Below are 25,133 nucleotides of genomic sequence, written 5' to 3'. Positions count from 1 at the left end.
CATCCTCGTCTGCCTTTACTCTGAGCACGTGACCCAGGAAGCGACACAAGCAGAGACACAAGCAGATAGATAGTGATCCTGGCCTAATGGCACCCATACAGTTCTGGCTTAATCCGGGGTCAATTTTTACAGCCAAAACCCAGAAAAGAATCAGCAAGATCCTGACCAGCTGCTGGCCTAAGGAAATAACTGGGAGACAGCCCAGCCTCCTGATGCTACCCAGAGTACGACGACCACCATGCCTGTAAAGGATTTAGTTAGGGACAGGAGGAAGAAGGCAAATAAAATGCCTTACTTCATTCAGAGGGCACCGACTGGGAAACGGAAGTAGAATGAAAGCCAGGCAGGGTAAGGACACAGCCACGTGGATGCCTGTGCCCGTCCCAGCCACGTACACTGACACGTAAAGCTACGTTAGCCTTGAAGTCTTAATTTTTACCTGCAGAAACTTAATATCATAAGATTTATGACACCATCCCCAAATGCCTGACTGTACTTCAGAAAAAAATAATTTAAACAAATAATGGGCAGTTTCCCTGGATTTTAGTGGGTTCACTGTCAAGTCTGGATAGAAGTATCATGTAATAAAACGTAATTTCCAGTAATGATTTTGGAGTTTTATTTGCTTTTATTTAATATGATTGGAATACACAACTTCTTCCTCTCATGAAATTAATATGGAAACACCCACTTTCGGAGAAGAATCTCGAGTAAATTAAAAAACATTGGCTTTTTTGGGGGGGCTTTTTTGTAGTTTTTTTCTTTTGTTTTTTTTTTGTTTGGGGTTTTCTGTGGTGGGTTTTTTTCTGGGTTGTTTTTTTGTTTTACTGCTGAGGTTTCACCAGGGCTTATAAAAAACTTAAATGACACTCTGTGAGGTTCACTCCCAGAGTTTTTTATACATGCTTATTGCATGTTAATGAAGCTACTACGTAACACACACAGGACCCTCCCATCTGCTCTTACCATTCTCTCTTACTTCTGAAGAATTGCGGTGACAACAGTTTATTGGAAGCCACTTTTATCTCCCTCCTGAATCTGGAGTCTCACTCTATTTAGCACGGTTTGCACCGACAAAAACAGGCCCTCCAATCCCAGGTACAGGGGCCAGGGTTGCCCCCCTCTTCACCAGCTTTTAGGTTATTTGGTGTCAAGTTTATTTTCCGTTCATTTTCCCAGTTGCTACACAACGTGTGGTGGATCACAAAGCTGCTGCAAGGGAAATGGGTGCTGAGGTTGATGCTCCCGTTGTTAGTACTGCTGAGACAGACTGGGAGAGCTGTAGCAAGCAAAGTAGAACCTACCGGTGTGCTTGGTATTCAAAAGATAAAATCAAATTAAGGACTGTTGATTGTTTTGAAAGAACAGAAGGTTGGTGGTATTTGCAGACGTGTGGGATGTCTTACCTGCCGCGTAGTTTTTAGCGGTACTGCCCATGAACATGCTTACAGCGCAGTCAATTTCCGGGTGTCTCGTGCAAAAGCCTCACCCAGCTCATCCCCCATGCACAAGGGAACAGGCAGAAAGCAGCCAGGGCTCCTCCACTGGCCTCTGGGGAAAAGCCTGTGAAATAAGGCCTAACTCCTTCATGGATGACCAGGCCCCCTCGGCTCCTGCACCTGTCAGCGGAACCGCAGTAGGAGTCACCGCGGTACCGCCACGCGCCCTCGGCCATTTCCTGACCCCTGCTGCGTTTGGAAGGCGCTGCCAAGTGCCCCGTAACCCAGGTATGGACGCTGCAGGTATGGACACTGCGTGCCCAGAAAGGGGGAGGTCAGCACACGCCGTGAGGCGAAGGGGGACTATGCTTTGTGCTGAAGACAGGGGTGGCTCTCACTTTAGACTCTGAGCACAGCAAATTAGAAAAAAAAAAGTAATTACCACATTTCTTTTTTTCTTGTTAACACCCTAAAGAACTTTCAGCCACTTCTCTCCTACAGCAAAAGCAAAAAATAGGCTATTTCTTTTAAGTTCATAAAGTAACCACTGTGCAATGGAGAGACTACACATACTTGAAATAAGTATTTATTTTTACAAGAGCATTTGAGGTAAAACAACAGTGCACAAAGTATGTTCACAGGTTTCAGGGTTTTTTTTGTGCTTAAATTCTAATGTCTCTAGAAGGAACAACTGGGATGTCTTCTGATCGGTGGAGCTGTACACTCCTGTGAAAGAAAGGCTACGCTGGACAGATCACTGTGCAAAAGGAGCGGCACAGGGGTACAGGAAATACTTTCACAACCCCCAAGGCCTGACTATCTGGTAAAAGCTAACCTGAACATGAGGGAGAGAGAGAGAGAATGCCAATCTTTGCTTTCCCTTCAGTCCTGTCTCATATCACCAGGACAATGGTTGGTCACATTTCACACACTATTTCAGCTTCGGGTTAACCTCCTCAGCCCCGCTCCAGCTCCTGCCAATTTCTCTGTTGGCTTTTCCATTTGGTGTAGAAGTTGTTGCAGGCAAAATTTTAAGTACAGAACACAGTTATATCGGATTTCAGAGATTACTGATGTTGGCTAAATTACTGGAGTGCACAAAATCATTCAAAACGAGTCTTTGGCATCTGAAAACTGGAACGGTACTTTTAGCTTGGGTTTTTTTGCCAAATATCAAGGATAACCCCCAAATTTCTTGTGTTGAAAACTACCTAAAGCCACAGTAACTTTGTGTGTGTGTGTGGTTTGTTTTGTGCATGTGCACTTTTAGGTGTTTTTGGTTGCAGTGAGCCTCTGGAAGATGTAAATACTGGGAGGTAAATGTTTCTGTCATCTGATTGTTTTAACAGTCACATAATCCTTCCTTTGATGTCTTGGGTCAGTGAAATCCTAGACCATCGGGGTTTAGTAGGAGATATATTAAAAGAGTGTCTCTGTGATCTTTCCTGCAACAGAAACAGCAGTAAAAGTTAATTCTCTGTCACAATAAAGGAGTATCAGTACATTCACGACTGCCCCAGCTTTCCAAATGGAGTTATTTTTTGGGTTATGGGTAGAGCACAACTGTGGTTACAGAGTTAACAGCGATCTCTTCAGGTTTGTAGAGCTACCACCATGATGTCTGGAGACGGCAGGGAAGATCTACAGTTCAAGCACCTTCTTGTGGGTATCAGGGATTTACTCTGAAACAACGCAGGAGGTCAGTGATGTGCTCCGTATCCACATACCTTTTCTTCTCAAACCAGCAGTTGTCTAAACAGTACTGAGGTAGCTTTTCCACCTTTTTTCCACCGTTTAGGTTTAACATCCGGACATCAAAGCATATACTAACTGGATTTTTGAGAGAAAACTGTAACAACATTTCCCAAAGGCTCTCAGAAAAGGTACATCTTTTTTTGGGGTGGGTTTTTTTTTTTTTTTTTGCTCTAGGGCTCGACTCCTGTTCCTGCTGAACTGAGCCAGTGTGTAAAATCAGAACTGATATCAGCTCAGTAGGCACCGGAGGACGGGTCCATCGCCAGCCTGGAACAACAGCAGCGGCCGTAAGTGGCAGCTCCAGTCGGAAACAACCATTTCCTGCAAACGACACACACACAGTGCTAAGCCACAACTGCAGAGAGATCATGACAGCATCCATTAAAGACAAGACTGTGAAACAAACCTTTGCACACAATGCCAGTTCAAAGTCACAAACATTAATTTCCTCTGGCCTTTCAAAAAATGCACGGAAACCAAATCACTGTAGGTGGTGCCTTACTTCTGCAGTCCGACCAAGACTTCAAGGAGCGCTCTTTGTTCTCAACTAAAACCCAAAAAAAAACCCCAACTAAAGCCTTTGGTCCTCCCCCCCAGTCAGATAAGAAGCAGTCCCTCTGCTTCTTATCCTCGATACACTGCATCTCACGTGCACATTCACTGTAAATCTGCCCGTTCAGCAATGAGGTGTCTCAGCCAGCAAACACCCCCTGCCCCGGGCAGGCTGACAAAAGTCTCCTCTCCCCTTCTCTCCAGGTGCAGAACTTAGCCACTGTGAACAAAGAGGGAAACAATCACTGTTCACCAATCAGCTAAGCTCTGCACCTCGCCAGAGAGGTCTCCTCCTCAGTACAGCTAATTATCGGATGAGGTTCCTCCGCGATGCGTCTGCCGCCTTCCTCTTTTTATTTTGGGGTTGGGATTTTTTTTTTGGGGGGGTGGGGGGAGGGGGAGGTTGTTTGTCAGTTAGTTTTGTTTTGCGTTTTTGTTCTGTTTTGTTCAATGGACGGGCAGGATTCCACGCTGTGCACGGGCTGGATAGTTATGTTGAGTCTCGCACTAGCAGCTGCGGTCATGGCTGTGTGGTAATCCCTGGCAATGTGATTTTAATCTTAAGTCACAAATCATCATGCCAGGAACCCGAACAGCCACAACATTAAAGGAAAGCTGTGGAAGTCACACGGGGTGTTGTTCTTGTAACAGTATATTTACGTTTTAGATCACAGCTCGCCACGCACTTCTAGCCTGTCTGAAAAGTCATACGAGCGATTCTAGACTATTGCTAACACATATTCCCTGTAATATTTCTGTGCTAATTACTCGGCACCAGAAGCTGGTAGAAATTTTGGTACTGAAGGAACTGAAAGAAGAGTGTAGAGGAGTATCAAGAACAAACTGCACCTCCATGTTTCCGAACTCCAGGCATCTACCAGATTGAAAACTGTTGAACATAACTCAAATTCCTGAAGGACCTTGGTAACTGGGAGGATGCAATCAAGTCCCTTAGTCCTTTCTACCTGTTTTAGAAGGTGAAACTCCTACCCCCACAACTGATATCCTGGCACTCTACAGTCTAATCCACTTTTCCCAAATCCTTTTCGTGGCAGGCACAGTTCTTGTCTATAGAGAATAGCAACGTGGCTATGCATAAACAAACTTTCATGGGATCTATCGGCTGTGTGTCATAGGATTAACTGAACACCACAAATTCAAGCAGAACTCGCTATCAGGTACAGGCTTCAACAGGAGGAAACTAAGATTTCTGCTTGGCAGCAATTAGAAAATTACGGTTTTCCTAAATTATATGCCTGAGTTTTGTTACCACAAATGAAGTGTAAAGTTATGTGAACAACCAGGGCAATCAGTCAGTCAGATGAGTTATATCATTAAGCAAAAATCTGAGGTATGCTGTACTGGAAGAGGCGTTCATACCGATCCTAATTGGCTATGTGTTAAACAGGCATGTACAAACACTGTGAGGTTACCTCTGGCCACTCAAACAGACCAAGAAATGAAGAATATCTTTGCAAACTGCCAGTTCAAAGCCTGCAGCAACCTCTGTTTCATGAGTGTTTCTTGCAATTCTGCTTTTTCCTCTGGTAATTCTTCCCCACTAATTTCAGAAACAAGCTAGATTATGTATGATATTAAGCAGCTTCTTCATGTTACGGCTACTCTTCTTACCTCATAATTGGGTCTTCAAAGGCCTCGCTACACTTAACATGGGGGGCAGGGTGGGAAGGAGGGAAGCATTTGCATTATCGGCTTGTTCTCACGTGATTCGGATTTGCTTCCGAGTGCAGTTTGGTACTTCCACTGTGGGCTCAGGCTCTTTCCAAGGACCGTGCTCCCTACCCAAGCCAGCTCGCAGCTTCATTAAACACAAACGCTCCTCGCACAACTGTGATTTCTGCAAGCAGAGTTACGAATACAGAATGGGGAAAGAACTGCGGGTGGAGCTTGGCCTTCTCTGGCCACTCTGACTCGCAGGTGCCTCTTGTACAGTCCAGGACAAAATCTACAACAAAATCACACTCCCTGCTCCCCAGCTAGTGCCTACACATATCTAACTTGCTGCTCCAACAGCTGGGCTTAAAAGAAAATAAAAAGAAGGGAAAAAGAAGATAAAAACAAAAAGCAGATATTTAACAAGAGTTACTTGAGCTAAGAAGCCACAAGCTCCATGGCACACCAAAGTGCCCTATGTTTAGTGAGCTCTGCATGTTCTTTCCATATGAGACGAAACCAGGGCATTTAATTTAAAAAGAAGAAAATCACCTCTTCAGAACAACATCTCTGCCACCACCTTGGCCGAGGACGCGTCCATGTGTTCGCGTGCGGCAGCAAAGCATTTGCGCGCAAGTTCTTGCTGCTTGGCGTCTTCGTTCACCATCAATTCGCCATAGAGGTACACCCCCATCGCCTGAAAGAGGAGCACAGCACACAGGCATCCTGTCACCCGTAACAACACATTAGCAGGGCTTTGCTCCACTGACCTCCTCCTCTCATTAAAAACCAAAACAGACAAGACAAAACAAAATAGGGAATATACTGTACAACCTGTAACACCCAGCCTCCCCCCGGCCCCCCCCCCAAAAAAAGTAGTTTCCTCTGCTGCTCTTTAGCCATAGGCTGGTTATCTATCTGTTGTATTGTATAGGTAAGAACAGAACAGAACAGAAGAATTGTATGCTGTCTCATGGCAAGAAAACACTTTCTTGCTCCGTTATTCTTGCAGCATTTTGAACTGTAATCTGCTTTCTTCATCCACTACTTCAAGTATTTCCAAACACCCCAGGATACATGTTTTCTTTCCAATTTGGGACACACACACACACACACACACAGAGAAAGACAGAATTGTAGGGGTTGGACAGGACCTTAAGAGAACATCAAGTCCAACCCCACAACACACACAAAGAAGGCATCGACCAAACCAGACCAATTTAAATGCCCCATTTCACAGCGCTCTGGGTGGACGTCAGCTGAACGTGGCCAGCTCTGCCTCAGTCAGACTCTTTATGCCTGAGATACGGAGCTGAACACACCTGAATGCTGGTTTGGTTAGAAGGCATGCTCTTCTCAACTGCTGGCTCTGGACATCGCAGCTCTCAAGCAAGGTAACAGGACACGTGGGGGTGGGACCTGGGACCCTGGCAGCAAAGCACTGGCTTTCTCTTCCCAGAGAATTTCATAATGTTGGAATTTTGCTACAAGTAGCACTTACCTTCTTTTACCCAAGCATTAATAATTTTGCCCCAAGCCTAAATATTAACAAGCAAAAAACTAGACTGGGTTTTTGTAGTTCTGAAAAGGGTTTAAATATTCACATTTGCATTTTTCCCAGACTTTATAAGAAAAAAAAAAAAGCCAAGTCTTTCATGATCAGTAAGGACATGCAACTTCTCTGATTTGACTTGTAATCACTCCAGAAGTTGAGTGGTGCCATAAACTGTATGCACTGATGGAGTAAAGGAAATGAAAGAGACTGAAAATTACCTAAGAAAAATGTGCAAAAATCAACTCCCCCCACTGCAGAAGATGTTAGAGGGTTTTCTGGGCATAATATCTGTTCCAAACACAATACCATTTGATATGTTCAGGTTTACAAACTCAAGGATTATCAAGGTATATGAACTCAAGGGCTCATCCCAAGGCTTGTGCTGATAGTGAGGTCCATCCTTTCACAAGATTAAAATATGCACAGTATATATAAAACCTTATTTTCATAAATAATAGTGGATTATGCTTCTTTATATTTTCTTTAAATTTTTTTGTTTGTTTTTTAATAAAGAGCTTGCCAGGAAGTCTGGGGCCTCTTTATTGACTGAGATATAAATAGTAGGTATACTTCAGAGCTGGGAGAAAGTGCATGAGAGACTGCAACAACTTCATTGTGCTGTCGTGACAACATGTAATTGCCTGAAAGCACCAAAAAAAAACCTAACCCCCCAAAACCCAACATTGTCTGTTAATGGCTTTGTTCACTGTATAAAAGCTAAAGATGTTAACACATTGCCTCAAGTCTGACATATCTTGCAACATTTTCTATTTTTTACATATGTTGTAAATATATAACAGCCGCCCTAAGCAGTGAATGTCTTGATCTTATAGAGTTCACAGTGAGTAAATACAAATCAACGTGAAATAGAATGAGACAGAGGTACACATAGAATTGTGAGATCACAGTGGCCTAAATAAAAAGCCACAGTAAAGTCATCACCTATGGCCAACCTCTGAACACCTTCAAAAACGGTAGCAATTCCCTAGCAGCAAACAGGCTTCCTTAAACTATAGTGTTTAAGGGGCAGAAGAGGCAACATCTAAATGCACACTGAAGTTTTTGACAAATTGCAGCAGGAAAACATATTAAAATCTATTTTTGTTTAGTTTCACGTTTAAGGGTGTCAAAAAGTCAATTATTTTGACAATGCAGGTGACTGACCTGATCTTCTCTGAGAAATCTTTCCACATCTCTGTACCCCGGCAAGTATTTGTGTTTAACAACAAGTTCACACCATCGATGGCGAACCTTTGGGAAGAGAAAACACATTAGCTGCAGGGGGGAGAACGACCCCAAAACCCGTATTTTATCTGTGTGAGTGTTGAACAATACAGCTCCAACCAGCTTGGTTTTGTTGTTGTTAGGTTTGGGTATTTTGGTGGGTGGGGGTTTATTTCTACAGCTGATTGCTAGCTCTCGTGGGTGATCTGGACAGAGGTGCAGCGCTCTGGACACGTGAGCCTAGGCTTTGGAAACCCAGAACACCCACAGACAAACTCCTGGTTCCAAGTTAACAAGCCAACCCAGATCTGGGCGCAGATCTGCAGACTCTTCACTTCTACTGTTTCCAGTTTTGGCTCATTTTTCCTGTAAGTCAGGCTAGAGGTTATTTCATTCATGCTGTTAGATGTGGGGAGAGGGAGATTAGCACAACAAACATCTGGAAGAGCCACAAAATATAATCGATAATTTTCCCTCATAAGGGTATAATCCATGTGACAAAATGTCCTAGCTATACTTCTGTGCCAAATTAAACCTGTGCCATAAGGATAAGAGCTAGACATAAGCCCACGAAATGGGCAGCTTTCAGTTAAGTGAGACACAGCCAGTTATTAACGTACTGTAATGAAAAGCATGGAGCTCCTCAAACAAATCACAATTGAAAAACATTGTTATTTCATTAACGTGAACACTAATTACACATGGTTTCTGGGGTTTGGGTTCCCCGCCCCCCCCTTTAAATTTCTGACTTTGTTCTTAGCCACTCTTGTGGCACAAGTGGCACACCTTATTCCCCAGCAAGGCTTCTTCAGTTGTAGGCAGAGCCCAGGCCAACATGTTATATTCCATTACTGGCTCAGTGCTGATCCTAAAGGAAAACAGCTAAATGCAATAAAACACTCCCACCCAATCCTTCAGCCTTTTTTCTTACCATCTTTCAAAAGACAAGACCCCTAATGACAGTTACCTTTCAAAGCAAGACTAAGACATTAGCAGTTCCAATATTTTTCAGAAGTTGAGTCCAAATTATGCTCACAGCAAGCAGCTGAACATGAACCAATTTCTGAACAATGTTTGATTTACTGATAACCTTGAGAGTGGAAACCAGAAAGGGAGGGAAATAAAGTCGCATAAGCATATTGTTGCTTTTGGGACCAAGGTATTCGGCAGTATTTTCTTTGTCCTCCCAGTCTTTGTCAACTGTACATCCCAGGGAAACAAAAAACATTCACAGACCTATGTAATCAGATGTTAATCCACTAGCATAATTTAATAAATGCTCGGTGGTCCTGGAATAGTTCTTTTTGGGTACCTGGTACCTCTTTCCAGCTGACCTCTGACACAAAAAGGCTTGAGCAGAGCTTACAAATGAAATAAAATGCTGAGAGTTGTCTGCGGCCAAGTGGAGTTTGCACTCACAGCCTGTATGGTGCTGAAGAGCTATAGCACAGTGCATGGGTAGGGAATGAAAACTGTCTCTTAAAGCCTTCTGCTGGCAAAATAGCAGCTGTTTAGGTTTCTTAAAGTGGAACCAGTGCTAAATCTACAAAAGTAAATAGCTTTCCAAGATGCAGTTAGCTTCGCTGTAGATGCCTATATGCATAATGTAGACCTTCAAAACTGTACCCAGCTGCTGCTTCTCCCTGGAGACATGAAACATTTCAGTAGTAAATCTTCCCAGGCTATCCAGCTTTGCTACAGGGCCTTTCCCATAGCAGTGAGCAGCTCCGTGCCTGGACCAAAACTTCAAGGCTCAAAAATCACGCATACTACCTCTCTCTTCTCTAGGGCGAGTTAACCAAAAAGAAAACAAACACATATGATATATTTTATCCTGCACCTTCTGTCATAAAAATCTTTATGTTTTCTCATAGCACATATGAGACATGTAAGGAGGAGAAAGGGACTGTGGCCCTCTCCTGTGATTGCTGCTCTTCTACACCTCCTGCTCCAGGTGTTACAGTGCTTTCCCAGGCAGCAGAGCAATCAAGTTCAGTATCTGTGTCTGATCTCAAGCTGTGCCTCCAGTGAGAGTATTTCAACAGAAGATTAGAAAGTATTCATAAGACTGTAAGGTATTTTGGGGTGGGGCGCTCTTCATGCCTCCTGCTGATGCTGTTTTTCCCCCTGCAGTTACTAAAGCATTTATTGATCCTAAAGGAGGAGGTCACAAAAACTTTGCAGCCTAAATTTCCGCGTAGCTTCGGTAAGAAGCAGGGACCTGGCTCATGCCATGCACAAGCCAGCTCATCCCCAATGCACCTTTCCTTGGGCGACCACGGAGAGCAGAACAGAAGCTGTCCTTGTGAAGGCATTCATGTGGTCTGACTTCCTCATGTACCAATGCCATGTACATTTGTACCATGGGCAGGTTATCTGAATCCCAGCAGTTCTCGAAAACGCAGAACAATTAAGCTGTGCCCGTATCCTAACGTGTTCCTTCCTCCATAGGGTTCCTGTTCTTGGCAATCAACCTCCTTTCAAATAGTTTAAAAAACATTTATCTGTTGAGTGATATCTGGGACAGCACACACTTTTCTCTCTCTCTCTTTCACTTTTCCCCTTTCTTTCCCAGTGTGAGCATAAATCCTGGCCCCTTCCCAGATCTAAAGTGCTGGTGCTTTGCCAGTTGGGGCAGGAGCAGTGAGTCTGTTATCCTCAGATTACACGTTTGCCTCCTGTTTTTGGGAGAGAGGAAAAAAAAAAGCCCCAAATGTTCTCATGGCAGAGCAAACTGCAGGAGAACCACTTGCTGCCAAAGCCCCTGTGAAACCAGGAGGGCCGTCAGCCCCAACGGCTCTCCCATCTCTCGTAGGGGACCCCAGTAAGGTAGGCACAGAAACCAGGGAAGGCTCCGAGTGCAAGACGGGACGGGGGTGACCTGCACCACACTGGCACTGAAATCTTCACCACTGCTTGGACTGAACATATGTATCGGTTTCCCCCCTCCCCCTGTGCAGCGTGGAGTGTAGATCCCCATGTACCACGAGCTGCAGCTAAGGCACACGCAGTCGTTTCTCAGACACATGTGCTCTAAAGTAGTTAATTTTTCTAGTATAATCCATGCCCTAGGCTGACACCACAAACATGAGAATTTTATTCACATAAGAGAGCGATGGAAAAAAGAAAAAAAAGGAAAAAACCCTTAATCTTGGCTCCCAGCATCCCATCCAATGCCTAGAGCAGGAGAAGTAACGTGGGCCCCACAGCCTCGCGACTAATGAATGAGTCATGTGAACGGGCACTTTTAACAGGACAGTCTCAAAAGAAAATCTTGAAAACTAAGTAGCTTGTGGCAGGACTGAGCAAACCATTCCACATCCTGTGTACGCTCATCTCGGCTTTTCTGTTCCTCTCAGGAGCAAATGCTCTGTGGTGAGTGTAAGAATTCATCGCTCCTCTCTCGATTCTCTCTCTGCACGTTTTTCTGTGCTCCTCTGCACGGTTCAGAGATGCACACCATATGTCGTTTTGGCTGGTTACACCACAAACAATATAAACTAAACCTGAAAAGTAATTTGCAGCAATCCTTCCTGTTACTGCTGGCAGAGAGCACATATGTCTTTGGATCTATGGCAGCACCTGTAACTGCCCACCCACACACACACACACTCCCTCACTGGTTTGGCAGCTGCAGGGACCCACATGCTGGAGTTGGAAATGCAATTTATTTTCTAAGCTTTCCTTCTGAGCCCACGACTGATGGCTGGTACACCTGAGGATGGGGAGAGGTGGCTGGGGGACTGATGGAGGTCTGCTAGGACCACAGGTTCCCTGTGGATAGATCCTTGCCACCTGGAAATTGTTCTTTCCTTCTGCCCTGTGGCTGGTGTGGATGTCTCCACCACAAGCTTTTTAAGCTAAACAAAGACTGTTCCTGTGACTTCTGCAAGACACTGCTTGTATTAGTAGTGCATTTCTGTGGCACACCTTGGTGGCAGGAAGACACTGAGACACTTGCTGTCTCCGGTACAACACTTGGAAGCCAATTCTTAGATTGCCACAAATATCAACCCCTGTAAGGTCCAAGTATTGGCTAGCACCTCGATTAAATGTCTTGAAGGGATGCTACTGTCAGATAAAGAGTCACTAATTCAGGAGCAGCAGTTTATACAAGTAATTCCAGTGGTCTCATACTATTTTTTAATTTAATTGTAAGAAAAGTACATGGTATTGCACAACTTTATTTGCCACTCAAACTTTACCTGGATTTTGACTGTGCAATGGCAGATGTTGAGAAAACAAAATGCCACCTTAGTGTGTCTTCAGAGAATGCAAGCTATTGCATGAGATTATTTAACTGAAATAAAGTCTTATATAAAATATACAAATAATCCAACTCAAAGACTTGTCCCTTTGTTTTAGTAACCTGGACCAAGTCCTTTTGGGAAATGGTGCTGGAAACTGACTAAGCCCATCTAAAGCCTCAAATAAGTGGCTTGACTTTCAAAAGAAAAGCTCCCACTGACATACCTGAGAAAGTGTATTTCTGAAGTAAAGTGATAGTCTGCTTGTTTTCTGACTGAGGTGACAAATTACTATGCCTAGACTGTGTTATTGCCCCCTATCCCACACGAATGAGCAGACAAGCCTGAAACAAACATCCTCACAGAAGCTATGTTATATTGCAATAATCTACCTTGCTAATGTTCTTAATCATATGTATGCAAGCAAAAAATAAATATTTGGCATCTGAGGTCTACAAGTAAGATTTAGAAAGCAAGTAATTTAAACCATGCCTTCATTAAAGGGGGGGAAAAAGCTAGAGTTTACTAAGCCCTTAGTCTGCGGAATGGGAGAGTAGCTTCAGGGAAAATGAGTACATTTCACTAATAGCTGGATCCAATTTAAAAGGCGCCATGAGACAACAAATCTAAATAAGTGAACAAAAAGGAACATTCTTAGAGATCTTAGAAAATGGGGTAATTTCAAATACGGCGAGAGCCATTGCCCAGCAAAATAGAACCTTTGCTAAAGGTAGGAGGCATATGTGATCTTTATAAAACACAGGTTCAGACTACTGAAAAAGATTATTTGAACAATTTGAATCTTAAAGGGATTCTTAACTGAAAAGTCTCAGAGGCCAGACTCCAGTCTAATTTGTAGTACAAACTTTTTCAAATAACCAAGCTATGCTACTACAGATTAGCTTTAGTTAATGAGAAGGAAGCTGGTATCACCACAGCACCAGAGTGCTGTTTCGTTCCACGTGAAAGTGTTTGCCTCCAGTCTCTTCCAATGTACACAATAACTGGATTCAAATATTAGATCATTCTCCTAGATAATTAAGGAACAATGCCACGTGTTACAGGGCAATATTTGGACTAAAAATACAGGTTCTACACTTGCTAAACAATGAATAATTATAGTTTAACAACTGCCAATTTTACAGTGCATTTAATAATCTTTTTTTTTTCCCTCTCTCTTAGCTGAAATACTCTTTAATACACCAGCCAGGTAGCAACTTTTCATTCTATACAGTCTGAATTTCCAATGGGCTTTCCTATCCTCCATGTCACAGTATAAGCATGCTTTAGCAAATTTTGTTTCATGAACATTTACCCAATTAAGATGATCAGGGATGCTGAAACAGCTCAGAAAAAGCAATGGAACAGCCATGTGTGTTACAACTGTGCTGACAAGAGTTATCAGTTTGGCAATCTGAAAATATGTACTAAATAGCCAAAACCTCACTGGATACAAGCAGAACGGATTCATCATTGTGACAAGGACTCTGTAATTGTGATTATTGTGTATGCCAAGGGGGAGGCTGAGCAAAGAAACTGTCAAAGAGCTTAAACGAGCTTGCATTTTGGACCAAAAACTCCTGGGCTTTTCATAGCCTAAGTTATCTCTCAGGTCTCATAGCGTTCACTCTGACAACACTGCAGGGTCAAAGAAACCATGGGCCAGACACAGTGTCACATCAGCAGGCATTTTTGATGGCAACCTTTTTTCCTGAGACCCTTGTGTCAAGGTTCAACTAAAGCTGTTTCTTACAGCGCGAGGCGCTTTCTCAGTATTAAGCACTTAATTTTCCAGAGCTATGGTCAAAATTGTGATCACACTTCAAACTTTTAAAAAGCACTTTCGGTAGCCTTATTCATTCTGCATTTGATTTTCAGTGCTGGGAGGAACTGCTGCTCAGTGGAAAATTAGGGTGGCTGGGCCCAAGGTTGATTGAGTTCACTGAGACCCATCACATTCTTGTCTTGGACTTCACTGATTGTACTGGCAGCCCCACGCCAATTCCTGCCACCTCAGACAACCTCCTTTCCCCCGTGCATCCCACAGTGTGAACCCACTGACAGCTCAACAAAATGCAGAAGGAAACACTAAGGAAACAATGGGCTGGATGATCCAAATAATTTTTGTCAGGATGTAATTGTCACTTTGAGGAGAACTATGTAGAGGTCTAAATACTTTAAAACCTAAGCAACATAAAATCTAATTTTAGCAGAGTACTGGACTTTAGATTTTGGTAATTTTGGTAGCAATATCCTACTTCCTCACTTCATTTTACTCCTCCTGATTTCTATTTCTGATCATAAGCAACTGCATACTATGATGGGTGCTGGCAGCAGGGGAGAAGGACTTGCAAGCCCTATCTTCCCCTTCCTTCTCTCAACAGTGCTGATGGGGTTCTGTGGGCAGAGCTCATGCAGCAACTGCCTCAGTTCAGTAACAGAAGAAGAGAGGTGTTGTACCATCAAGCTCTTCAAAAAACAAATTCTGTCCTTTGGCCAAGGACAGACTGTGGGATGACTGGCAGCATTTGAAGCTGTGACCGCAGAGGTGTGCCAGCAGGTCAGTCAGTGTGCTCCCTAGCTGTGCAAGCCCCAATTAGCAATAGGTGCCAGCTTAAACGTCCCCATACTTACAAAGGTGACTTTCCAGGTACGTAGTTCCTTCCCATCCTTTCCCCTCCCCTCCAGTCGCACGCTCTTGTTTTAGCATTCACCCAGTCCTACACAATGCAGTGGAACCTTACCGCTAGACACTTTACCACAGCCTCACAAGAGCAACATGATCAGATCTCTCTTCTCCAGCTCTCACAGACATAAACACATCACTCCACTTCCACCTCCAAATAAAACACGTGCTTCTCCACAGCCAGCGCGGAGGCTCTTTCCTGCATCAGCACGCAGAAGCCTGGGACTCACCAAACACGCCGCTTATGGAAGTCCAAGCAAAGCAGAGGGTGTCCTTGCTGCTCTCCGTGGTCAGAAAGACATAGGGACCGAAGGGTAGTGTTTCAGGACAGGATTCATTCCTGGCAATGAGGCACACGCTGAGGGCTGCTTTGGAAAACACAAATGCCCCTTTTTCTCCACCTCAGGTTCACAGAGATCTCCCAATTAGAGGCCAGGCACTTTTCTCCCTATGTGGGCTCCGTCTGTGATCAGTGACATCCGCCTTAGCAGAAGAAAATTTTCCAAAAGAAGTCAGAGAAAGGGAGCGATTAAGAAGCCATGTCTAATCCCTCTTCAAAGGTGGCACTGTCGGTGTCTGTCTTCTGGTGTCAAAGCTGTCACAGTGAATACGTAACTCTGTTACAAAGCCTAATTTTGTAATGCCCACGCACCTCAGCCTGCCCCTCCTCTCCCTGTCTCATGGGAGATGGAGACACAACAGGATCTGGCCTCCAGATTTTGCTCTTCTTTTACAGCAAACCAACAAAGTAATGACAGACAGTGACCTATGGCACTGTCAGATGAGAAGAGAGCCACCAGCACCAAGGTAGTGTCACAGCTTCAACAACGTCTGCTGGGAGAGCACGTCCTTACTGTGCCCAAAGGCTTTTCTCAGCCCATTCCCATCTGTGCTGCCACCACCTCCACGCTGAGGCGAGCGGCTCCTGTATCATAGTGCATGCGAGGTAAGAAAATGCTTAACACAGCATGAGAACTCACTTAATTTGAAAAACAAAAGGTTTTTAAAAATAAGCCTTAATTAAAAACATCGACAGGCTACTTACACTGGCACCAAATGCTTCCCCTCTCTCCTGCCTTTTCAGTATTGCCATCTCAGCACGCGGGAACGCTAGGCCCGTCCACAGCTTGCAGCAAGATGGAGGCGGCAGAAAAGATGTCAGTGGCCGCCTTTGTAATGGTCTCACTGGAGACGTGTGCTGAGCTTTGCTTAGCTGGGGTGCTGCTGGCCCTCAGGAGCAGGGCTGCGTTCTGGTCTGTGGCAGAAGAAAGGCTTGCACCGCCCCACAAGCCTTCCTACATGCCCAGTACTGGGAAGCGGGCCGCAGGGACAAGCCCCAGACCTTGAGCACGGTAAGACTGGCTTGGGCACATGTCTACGTCCCAGCTGTTACCTCATCCAAAATGGACCACTGCATCTGCCTCTTCAGCTCTCATACAACCCCACTCACACATTCCCTCTGACACCCTACCTAGCTACAACACTGCTTAGAATACCTCTACTTTCACCATAATATTTTTTTTTTATGTCAACACTGTGAGTGATTCAAACAATTCCCACCACTGCTGCCTCTCCCAGCTGTCTCCAGACTGAGTCTGCCTCACATTTTTACCCATACAGTGTTTGTGTATGGATTTCAACACAAGCTATTTATACATACACATAAAAGCATGCTGGGCTTATACAACCAAATGTTGTAGTGGAGAAAAAAGCGCATAAACACCCATACATCTGAAGCAGAAATCCAACTATGAAATGCTGGAGATCAAGCACACCAATCGTCTGTTACCAATTATTATTAAATTATTACTCCTGTTCCGCAAAACGAAAGGCTGCTGCAAGTACCAAGGCCTTCCCCTTTGATTATGCCCCTCTCTCCATCCCCCTACTTCTACCTCCTCCTCCTTGCAACTGGAGGCAGAAAAAAGCGCCTTCCTTTTATCTCTGGTCTCCCACAGTGACTGTGGTCCAAACATTTGTGATTGCCAGGCAAGATTACTGTCATAGGCAGAATCTGGAGCTCCATATGAAAATGAGACTCAAATTCCAGGCAATGAACAGTGTGGCTGCCTGCCTTTTCCACATCTTAGGTCACAGCTTACATCCTTCCAATTTTGCAGAGTTAAAAACTTTGCTTCCAATTTTCAAAACAATTAAACATGAGATTTTGACTCTAAAGACAAAGACCTTTCATATCACTCATGTCCTCAACTCCCAGAAAAACCTGTTGAGCAAAATATATATTGGTTTTATAGACTCACAAGAAGCATGTTCATGCCTAAAATGAGAGTATCTAGATTTTTATTCTATGCTTCAGAATTTTGAGTCATCTTCTCCTATTTTATACCCTGCCCTCAAGAACACAGTGACTGTTGCTGCTTAGGATGATGCTTACCCCATGTGGAACACAACATAATTCCTTTCTAGGATGCTGCAACCCCAAAGGTATTTAAACGTCATGGAGTTGAAAGTAGGACAGCAGGCTCTTCCTCACACATTATTAAATCAGCGACTATGTGGTGGGACCAGATCTGTGTGGCTAAGGTAATGATGTCAGAGACAGCTACAGTTAGCAGCTTTGAATCTTCCTGCTTCTTACACTATTTAGACCTCCCAGGCTTATGGCATAACAGATTTTTTCCAACTTTGCAGTTCTATCCAAGCATAACCTGCATCTGCAGTTAGCCTTTATACAGGACTGTGAAGTACCAGATGAGCTGTTTGGATGTAGCTTCAAAAGCAGCTTATTTTGAATAGAATATCTTCAGATTTACTTTTTCAGAATTAAAAACAAGACCAACAACAAAAATAGAGGACGCACCACACAAGCACAAGAACGACTACTGCTTAATAATGAAACAAACAAACAAAATCTGCTGATGATAGATAGGAGCTTTTGTTTGTATTTTTGAAGCTACATTCTCTTTGACATCCTGGTCAGCACCATCACATATGCAAACAGAGCAACCTTTTAAATTTCATGACAAGGCCAGGTGGTTTGTATTACAGTGTTAGGTTTGCACTGCCCTATGCAGAAATACTGTATAAAATTTCATAAAAGCAGCCGCACCCAATTCAGAACAACTTTGAGACTGATTTCAGAAGCCCAGCAGACTCCACTACTTCATTCTCCTTTCCAGACAACAGGTCGTGGAAAAGCAGGAACTATCTCCAATCCCTTGCTCCATGGATTCTTTGGATAAACAGTTAAACAAACCCCAATCCAACAAACCCAAACCAACCCAATTCCATATTTGGTTACCTCTCCCCCACTTTCCAAGTCTCACTAAGTTGTTGGGCTGCCAGATAAGAAGGAAATTAAGTCCCAAAATCAGTTAGAAAAATAAGGGGTGTTAAGTGAACAGCACTGGTAGTGGCACCAGTCAGGGGCTTGGAAACTCCTTAATGCCACCCAGCAGTGGGTGAGATCACTTGGAAGGAACATGTTGCTGTTGGCTCCTGGAGGGGTGCGGGATTGGGAGTGCTGACTTGTGCAAAGCTATTTCCAGTGCTCCATAAATCTTGTGCTCTGATCATGCCCTTCAGAGCTAATGCTGATGGAGGGATTTTCTGTTCTCCTCAAGTGGCTGGAGAAGCCCCCATAATTCACATGTGGCAACAAAACCAACCTGAATTGTAGCTACTTGAGATCATTCTTCTGTCAGTCTTACAAATTCATCACAACACATCCCCTTACTTACTACAGGCACGTGAGCCAGAGTCAGTCCCAGGGGGACAACTCCCACTGCTGGTACTGGAAGAGTTTTCCCCTCATCCTGACCCAATTTTCTTCGCCCCACACTGAATTCTGGGCCCCATCTTTGGGATGCAAGTGCCATATTCCTAGAAGCTACCCATTTCAAAGTTCCTTTCATGGAGAGAAAAAAAATCCAAATCCTGCCAATGCACACTTGTGAAAAACTGCCTTTACCAGGGGTAATACCAGCACCATCTGCACCAAAGAGCCTGCAAGCTGTGTTTACATCTAACATGGCAAGAACACGAAGCAGGGTGAAGGCTCAAAACACATCAGGATCACAGAGGACCATATGACAAGTTGCTGCTGCTCTGGTCAATGCATTTCCTTTGTAGGAGATAGTCACAGTCATACTGTACTCTGAAATGAGTCCCTTTTACTAGTGAAAATGGGGAAGATGTTCTATGACACTGAGATTTTCACTGCTAGTATTTTCCAGGGGAAGCATCAGGAGAAGAGCAGGGAAATAAAAATACTCTTTCTGTGAGTGTGAGTGTGAAAAGCATCAGACTGGTAATAGTACAGAGATTTGACTTTGTAAAAAAAACTTTGTTTCTTCTCAATTCTTTCCCATTTAATGAACATACTGCCTTAGTAATGGTTGGGGATACAAGCATCAAATCTGATTTATTCCAGAAACAAATCTGGCATGCAGGCTGATCGCTCTACAGAGCTTTTTCTAAGTTCCTAACTCCTAAATACTAACTTGCTAATTGCAATTCAGTTGCAAATAAAAAAATCCTTCCATATAATCTTACCTGACCTCCAGTGCCACAATAATGCTCTGAACACAACATCAAGAAAAGAAAAGGCAGATGTATTTTCTTCTGCATCCAGCAGCTTTCTGAGTCCGGCGAAACATGCTCTCATATACAAAACAACGCAGCTCCTCCTGACTTGAATCGTAAACTGTATGTTTAAGTACAAAGTAAGTACAGAAACTGTTCTCATTTTTGTGGAAATAAAAAAAAAATGATGGTGTTCACTTATCTTCTGGAGAAGATAATGTCCTGTAATATGGTCACCAGGTCAAGCTGCTACCATCTATAAATTGGTGATGTAGGTTAAGGAAAGGGATCGTGTATCTCCCCGTTCAGTTGCAACCCCAACGATCTGCAACACGCCTGTATGTTGGCTGCTCCATGGCCCATTCAAAAAGGGCTGGCAAGGCTGTGGAAGTGTCTGCAACACATTGCTAGTTTTATTCAAAAACTGGAGCCTGCTCTCAGCCCCTGCCCCAGGGAGGACAAGCCCAGTGGCTATACTGAAAGGAAAGCTCACCGTGTCCTTTGTCTGCCTGCAAGCAGGGACTGACCTTTCCCTGGCAGTTCCCTCTTCCCATCCAGTCTTACAGTGTACTTGAGAGAGCTCTGTTCCATAAGGGCACCTTCCAACAATGCCCGGCCACAGCCCCCCAGACAGCTCCATAATGCAGGGTGAGAATGTGCTCTGCTCAATGAAGCTGCCTTCAGATGGGAAGCGGCAACACAGACATTGCATTGTAACTCACTTGTACTCACACGCCTGCCAGCTCTTCACAGGCTAGGGAAGATCAATGAATCAAAGTTATTTTGTCCTAAACACAGTTCTCACCACTTTTAGGATGCCAAGCACCTTATATGGTTTGTATTAGCATGGCTGGATTTCTGTCAGTGAAATAAGATGCCACCACTTTACAGCCTTGCTCTCACAGGCAGACCTCGTGCACAATGAAGTAGTTGTGTGAGAATGGCTTTATGCCACCCACATGACCGAAGATATTACGTTCTTAACTCATTTTACTCATGTTTTTCTTCAGAAACAGTTATAGTCTCTCCTCTCTCCCCAAAAATATACCACATTATGATCCCTGAATACAGGGAAGGCATTATGTAAGTGAAGAGCATTTCGGCCAAATTGCTGAGACAAGGAAAACTAACAAAGCAACTTTCCATATGCTGTGCAGGCAAGATATTTTTTATATATATATATAAAAAGTCTGCAATAGGAAAGAAAGAAAATCTAACTCTATGTTAAAAAGTCCAGAGAAACGCACCATAAATCCTTCTGCTTCATCCACATTCTATACTTTTTATCACTGTATCTCAGACAATTCAGCAACAAGTAAAACACACTTGCAGAAATACTGTCAAGTTTTAAATCAGACTGAAACCGTTGTGCATGCACACGCTCACTGCCCTTCTCCCATGGCCTTGGTGATCTTTTTCCTGTCACCTTTTTTACTGCTCTGCAGGCTACTCAGCCATCCTGGGATCTTGTGTACGCACACGTTACAACCTCTCCCCAACCAAACAAAACAATGGAAATATTCAGATAGTTCTCACAGTTAACAGATGGGCACTGTTATCCAGAGCTCCCAGTGTTGTCTTTAGATATTTCTAATTAGCCGATTCCTCCTTTATTTTTTAAACTGATGACCTCAACAGCCTACAATAAACAAGGTAACCTTGCATCACAAAGGGTGTCATCAAGGTTAAGCAGACTTATAAAAATACTAGCAACCAGAAACCTTCTGCACAGACCAACTCTTCATGTCCAGCCAGGCACTAGATATTCACTAAACGAATTATCTGCATAAAACGGCCACCTCAGAAACAAAACAAAGCCAGCTGCAGACCCACCTTCAGTTCTACTGTCCTACTGCGTTGTCTGATGGCAACTGTAGTTGCTCTGTAACATACCCCAGTTCTCCTCAGTCAGCTGAACTTCCAGCTGGACTTTGTCATCTTCCAACTCCAGCCAGCTTCTATAATGCTTCTCTTGGACACAGGATGTGGTACGTAATGGAGATGTAGCCTGTCTACGAGCTATCTTATTATGCAGGAGGAAGCAACACAGCAAGAAAACAGGGAACAGGAAGAGAAAACTGAGGACACAATCAATGGTGGGCTGAAAGCACTCAGAGCGGGAGAAAAATGGCTTTAAATTTGAAAACCTCCATTGCTCTCAAAACTTTGTTTAAAGATATACTGGATGTGCTCAAATTAAATAATTTGCATCAGTGAGTTCAATCTCTGGAAAGCAAACTTTGTGCCTTCTCATAAATTCCAAGGTTTGAACAGGAAATAGTAAATGAAATAATGATTTGTTACAGAAGTAGACTGAAATAACAGGAGGCAGTCACAAATTCGGCAATTCAGCAGATGCCCAACAAGCCTCTCATAGCATCCAAGGCTGGGGGCGGACCAGTTTGAAATGTGATTAAGCCATCAGCATCTCACTTCCGGCTCCTGCAGCTCAAAGGTTGCTATCAGACGTTTGGTTTGCATTATGAACCGGAAAAATGTTACCTAAGCTCTCCATTTTTTTTAGCTGAAGCACTGAAATCACTCTCTGTCTTAGATGTGAGAGGCCACCACTGACCTCCTTCCTACCTCTGAAGCTACGTAACTGTGGTAAGACCTCATTTGAGAGAGGACAGGAACTATCTTCGGTTGCGGAGGAGATGCCAGGAGGACACAGCTTGAGCACTCCTTGGAGAGATCTACAATTAAATTCCCGGCAAAAGCTGTCTCACACCTCTCTCCTCTCCTGGCTGCTATGAAGGAATCAAAACAAGGCAGATATGAGCCTTGCAGCATTTGTGAAACTTGTGTTAGTGAGCTGTGTCACACAGGTTCCTTGGTGAATGAACTGTGAAGTAACTGGCAGACAAAAGAAGTCAAACAAACGTGTCTCCCATTTTCAGTCAACCAGGCAAGCAACCTTGGGCAACTTTTCCCCAGTACTTTCATGGTGCTTCAGTGCCAATGTCCTACAGGAGTGAAGTTTCCATTCAGAAAATTCACATCCTTTAAAACATGCAGAGGCCGGGGGTATTTCTCTACTGATTTCCTCCCAAGAGTAAAACTCACCAGGCAACTGTCCCCCCGCCAACCGCCATCTGACAAGGTGAGATTATCCAAACCTTTACTTTTTCCACATTAAGTACTACAAAGAGTGGAAAGTACTCTTGCAAGAGTACTAAGCACCACATATACAATCTACTCTTTGCAGACAAAATGCTATGTACAATTTTCAAGACGAAACTTCACTGAAAATACAGAGCACCATACTTCTTTGTGTACCACTCTCATGTACGGCTGGCCACATGATTGCTATTTCCTACCAGAAGTTGAACATCAATTTAAATGCTTATGTGTCAGAAATAAGAAAACAAGTTCCTTTATCTTAGCTTTCTGCTGCTGGATGGAGCACAGCTGACAGCATTGCATACAAAAAATCCTGAAGAAAGCCCCCAACACCGACAGTTTTCTTTTCTTACTGGCCCTCCTGCAGTTTTATGCTTGTATTTTTAATGATCCACTTCTGGCATTTAGTTGCTGAGAGCGGCTAAACTACAGCAACACAACAGAATCACCCCAATTAATGTCTTCACAAATCAGATCTAGATAAGAGCTGCTCAGGTACAGGTCTGGGCTGCAGTTCTGTCTTTGCCCGTGGGCCGCAACAAGAAAAATCCCCTGCACAGGTACTGCAGAAAGAGGCGCGAAAAGTCCTTCCCTCAGGTATGACCAACTAACATTCCCTTTACAGGACTGTAGTGTCTGGTGCCTGATGACTGGCAAAACGCTAACTGTAAGGTTATCTCAGTTGTACCCTCTCAACATCTGCTAAGGCCTTCGTTTCACCTTGTAAAATAAAACGGAGATTATGCTCCTTTAGCTGTAATTCGAGCTGTGACGTTACAGGTTTGGGGTTAGTTTTGGGGCTTTTGTATTGTTTTGTTGCCTTTTTTTTTTTAAAGAAGAAAAAATTACAGCAGGTCACTTGTGTGCTTCAGTATGATGCTGCAAGGAAGAAAGTGAGGATGAAAGTGGAAAGAAAGGAAAAATCTGAGAAACCAAAGCTTGTGGCCTGGTGCTTACAATTCACAGGCACACAGCAGCAATACCACAGCTATTGCTTTGATCTATCTCCCTATTAATTCCTCTTCCCATTATAGAACCCCTGACATTTCACTGGTATTCAGATGTGATTAAAATATATTCTAATAGGTATAAATAGAAATGTTGGTTCAAATACTAATTAAAAACAAATCTGGCATTTGGAAACCTTTATCAACAGTAAAGTAAAAAGGTACAGTAAACAGCAACAATTGAAATGTTGTCCATTCTTTCCTGAGAAAAAGCTAGACCCCTGTGCTATCAATCTTTACATTAATGATTGGATTCCCAAGTGTCAATAAGCATCCACCCAGCAACTTCAGCGTAAGAGTAACAAGGGAGATTTTGCTCGCCCGTTCAGTTTTAATTACTGCCATAAAGTTCCAACACAACAGGGTAAGTCATGCACGCTGACTTTCCCCAGCCTTCACTGTGGTTTTTAATTAAACAAGAGTCAAACGTCGCGTTAACTTTACCGTGCTCCCTCCTTGTATGTTAGCTCAATCACACGCTGCCTCACGACTAAACCTTGTTTAGATCTGACTCTACACATCCTTTATTTTCACGACTGATTCCACCTTCTTACCTCCCCTCCTGAACACCACATACTCGAAGCACAGACTCATTGCAAAGGTTCGTTCAGCCACAAACTCTGCTGCCTTCATTGTCACAAATCTCCCAGCCCGAGAAATTCACCAGGATTTACTGGTTTGCCCCTGCAAAGATGTTAAGCTCTCTGGAGCAGGGATGCTACGAGCCTCATGTGCATCTGTGCTGGGGAAGGCACATTTACAATACCACACAAAACAGTGTTTGCCTTGTGGACTGTTAATATCCCTGGCACTTACTGGAGGCAACTGTAAAGAACTGATTGATTCCTCCTTAAACTCATGACTAAAACCACAATTTACTGTAGCCTCTCAGAAAGAAAACTTTTCTACAGACTTCTGACCACTCAGAGAGAAACAATGTGGGCTGACCATGGGGAAGAATAATTTTATACCGTAACAGACATGTTACACATTTGGAGACAATGCACTAACCTAAAAGGAACTGGAATATAATACACAGTCACCACGACACAGTGAGAAATTTAATGCTTGAGCAAATGTGCTGCCCAAGCTACAGGCACAACAGTAGTGATATCTAGGTGGCACTGCCTCCAGCCACCATGGCATGCAAACACCCCCTAGACCAACACAAAACACACAGAAATACTGAGTAATTAGGGCATCTGAAGATACAGATTTAGGCATGGATAAAAGAACTTGAATGTGCCTGTATCCTAGTGGAAGGCTACCATTCCTAGTCAACAGTGCAATGGTGTACCTACATTAGGGAGGTTTTTAAAAGTGAAT

The 25,133-nt window shown here is 43.6% G+C and overlaps 1 protein-coding gene across 1 annotated transcript in view; it reads right to left on the bottom strand.

Moving 5' to 3' along the window:
* Positions 1-2,009: 2,009 nt before the first annotated feature.
* The window catches only part of AOPEP (aminopeptidase O (putative)), a gene marked incomplete at its 5' end in the record, with an annotated part of 184,133 nt that continues 161,009 nt past the window's right edge, over positions 2,010-25,133 (bottom strand). Inside the window, 3 exons of the mRNA XM_084278581.1 lie at positions 2,010-2,884; positions 5,973-6,117; positions 8,140-8,226. Of these exons, the coding sequence (XP_084134707.1) occupies positions 5,977-6,117; positions 8,140-8,226 (228 nt within the window). The 3' untranslated portion in view covers positions 2,010-2,884; positions 5,973-5,976. The remainder of the gene's footprint in view (positions 2,885-5,972; positions 6,118-8,139; positions 8,227-25,133) is intronic.

The sequence above is a fragment of the Gallinula chloropus genome, assembly GCF_964237585.1.
Source record: "Gallinula chloropus genome assembly, chromosome: Z".
In the NCBI taxonomy this organism is placed as follows: Eukaryota; Metazoa; Chordata; class Aves; order Gruiformes; family Rallidae; genus Gallinula; species Gallinula chloropus.
Note: the sequence above shows the minus strand (reverse complement) of the source record. Positions and strands in the feature narration are given on the sequence as shown.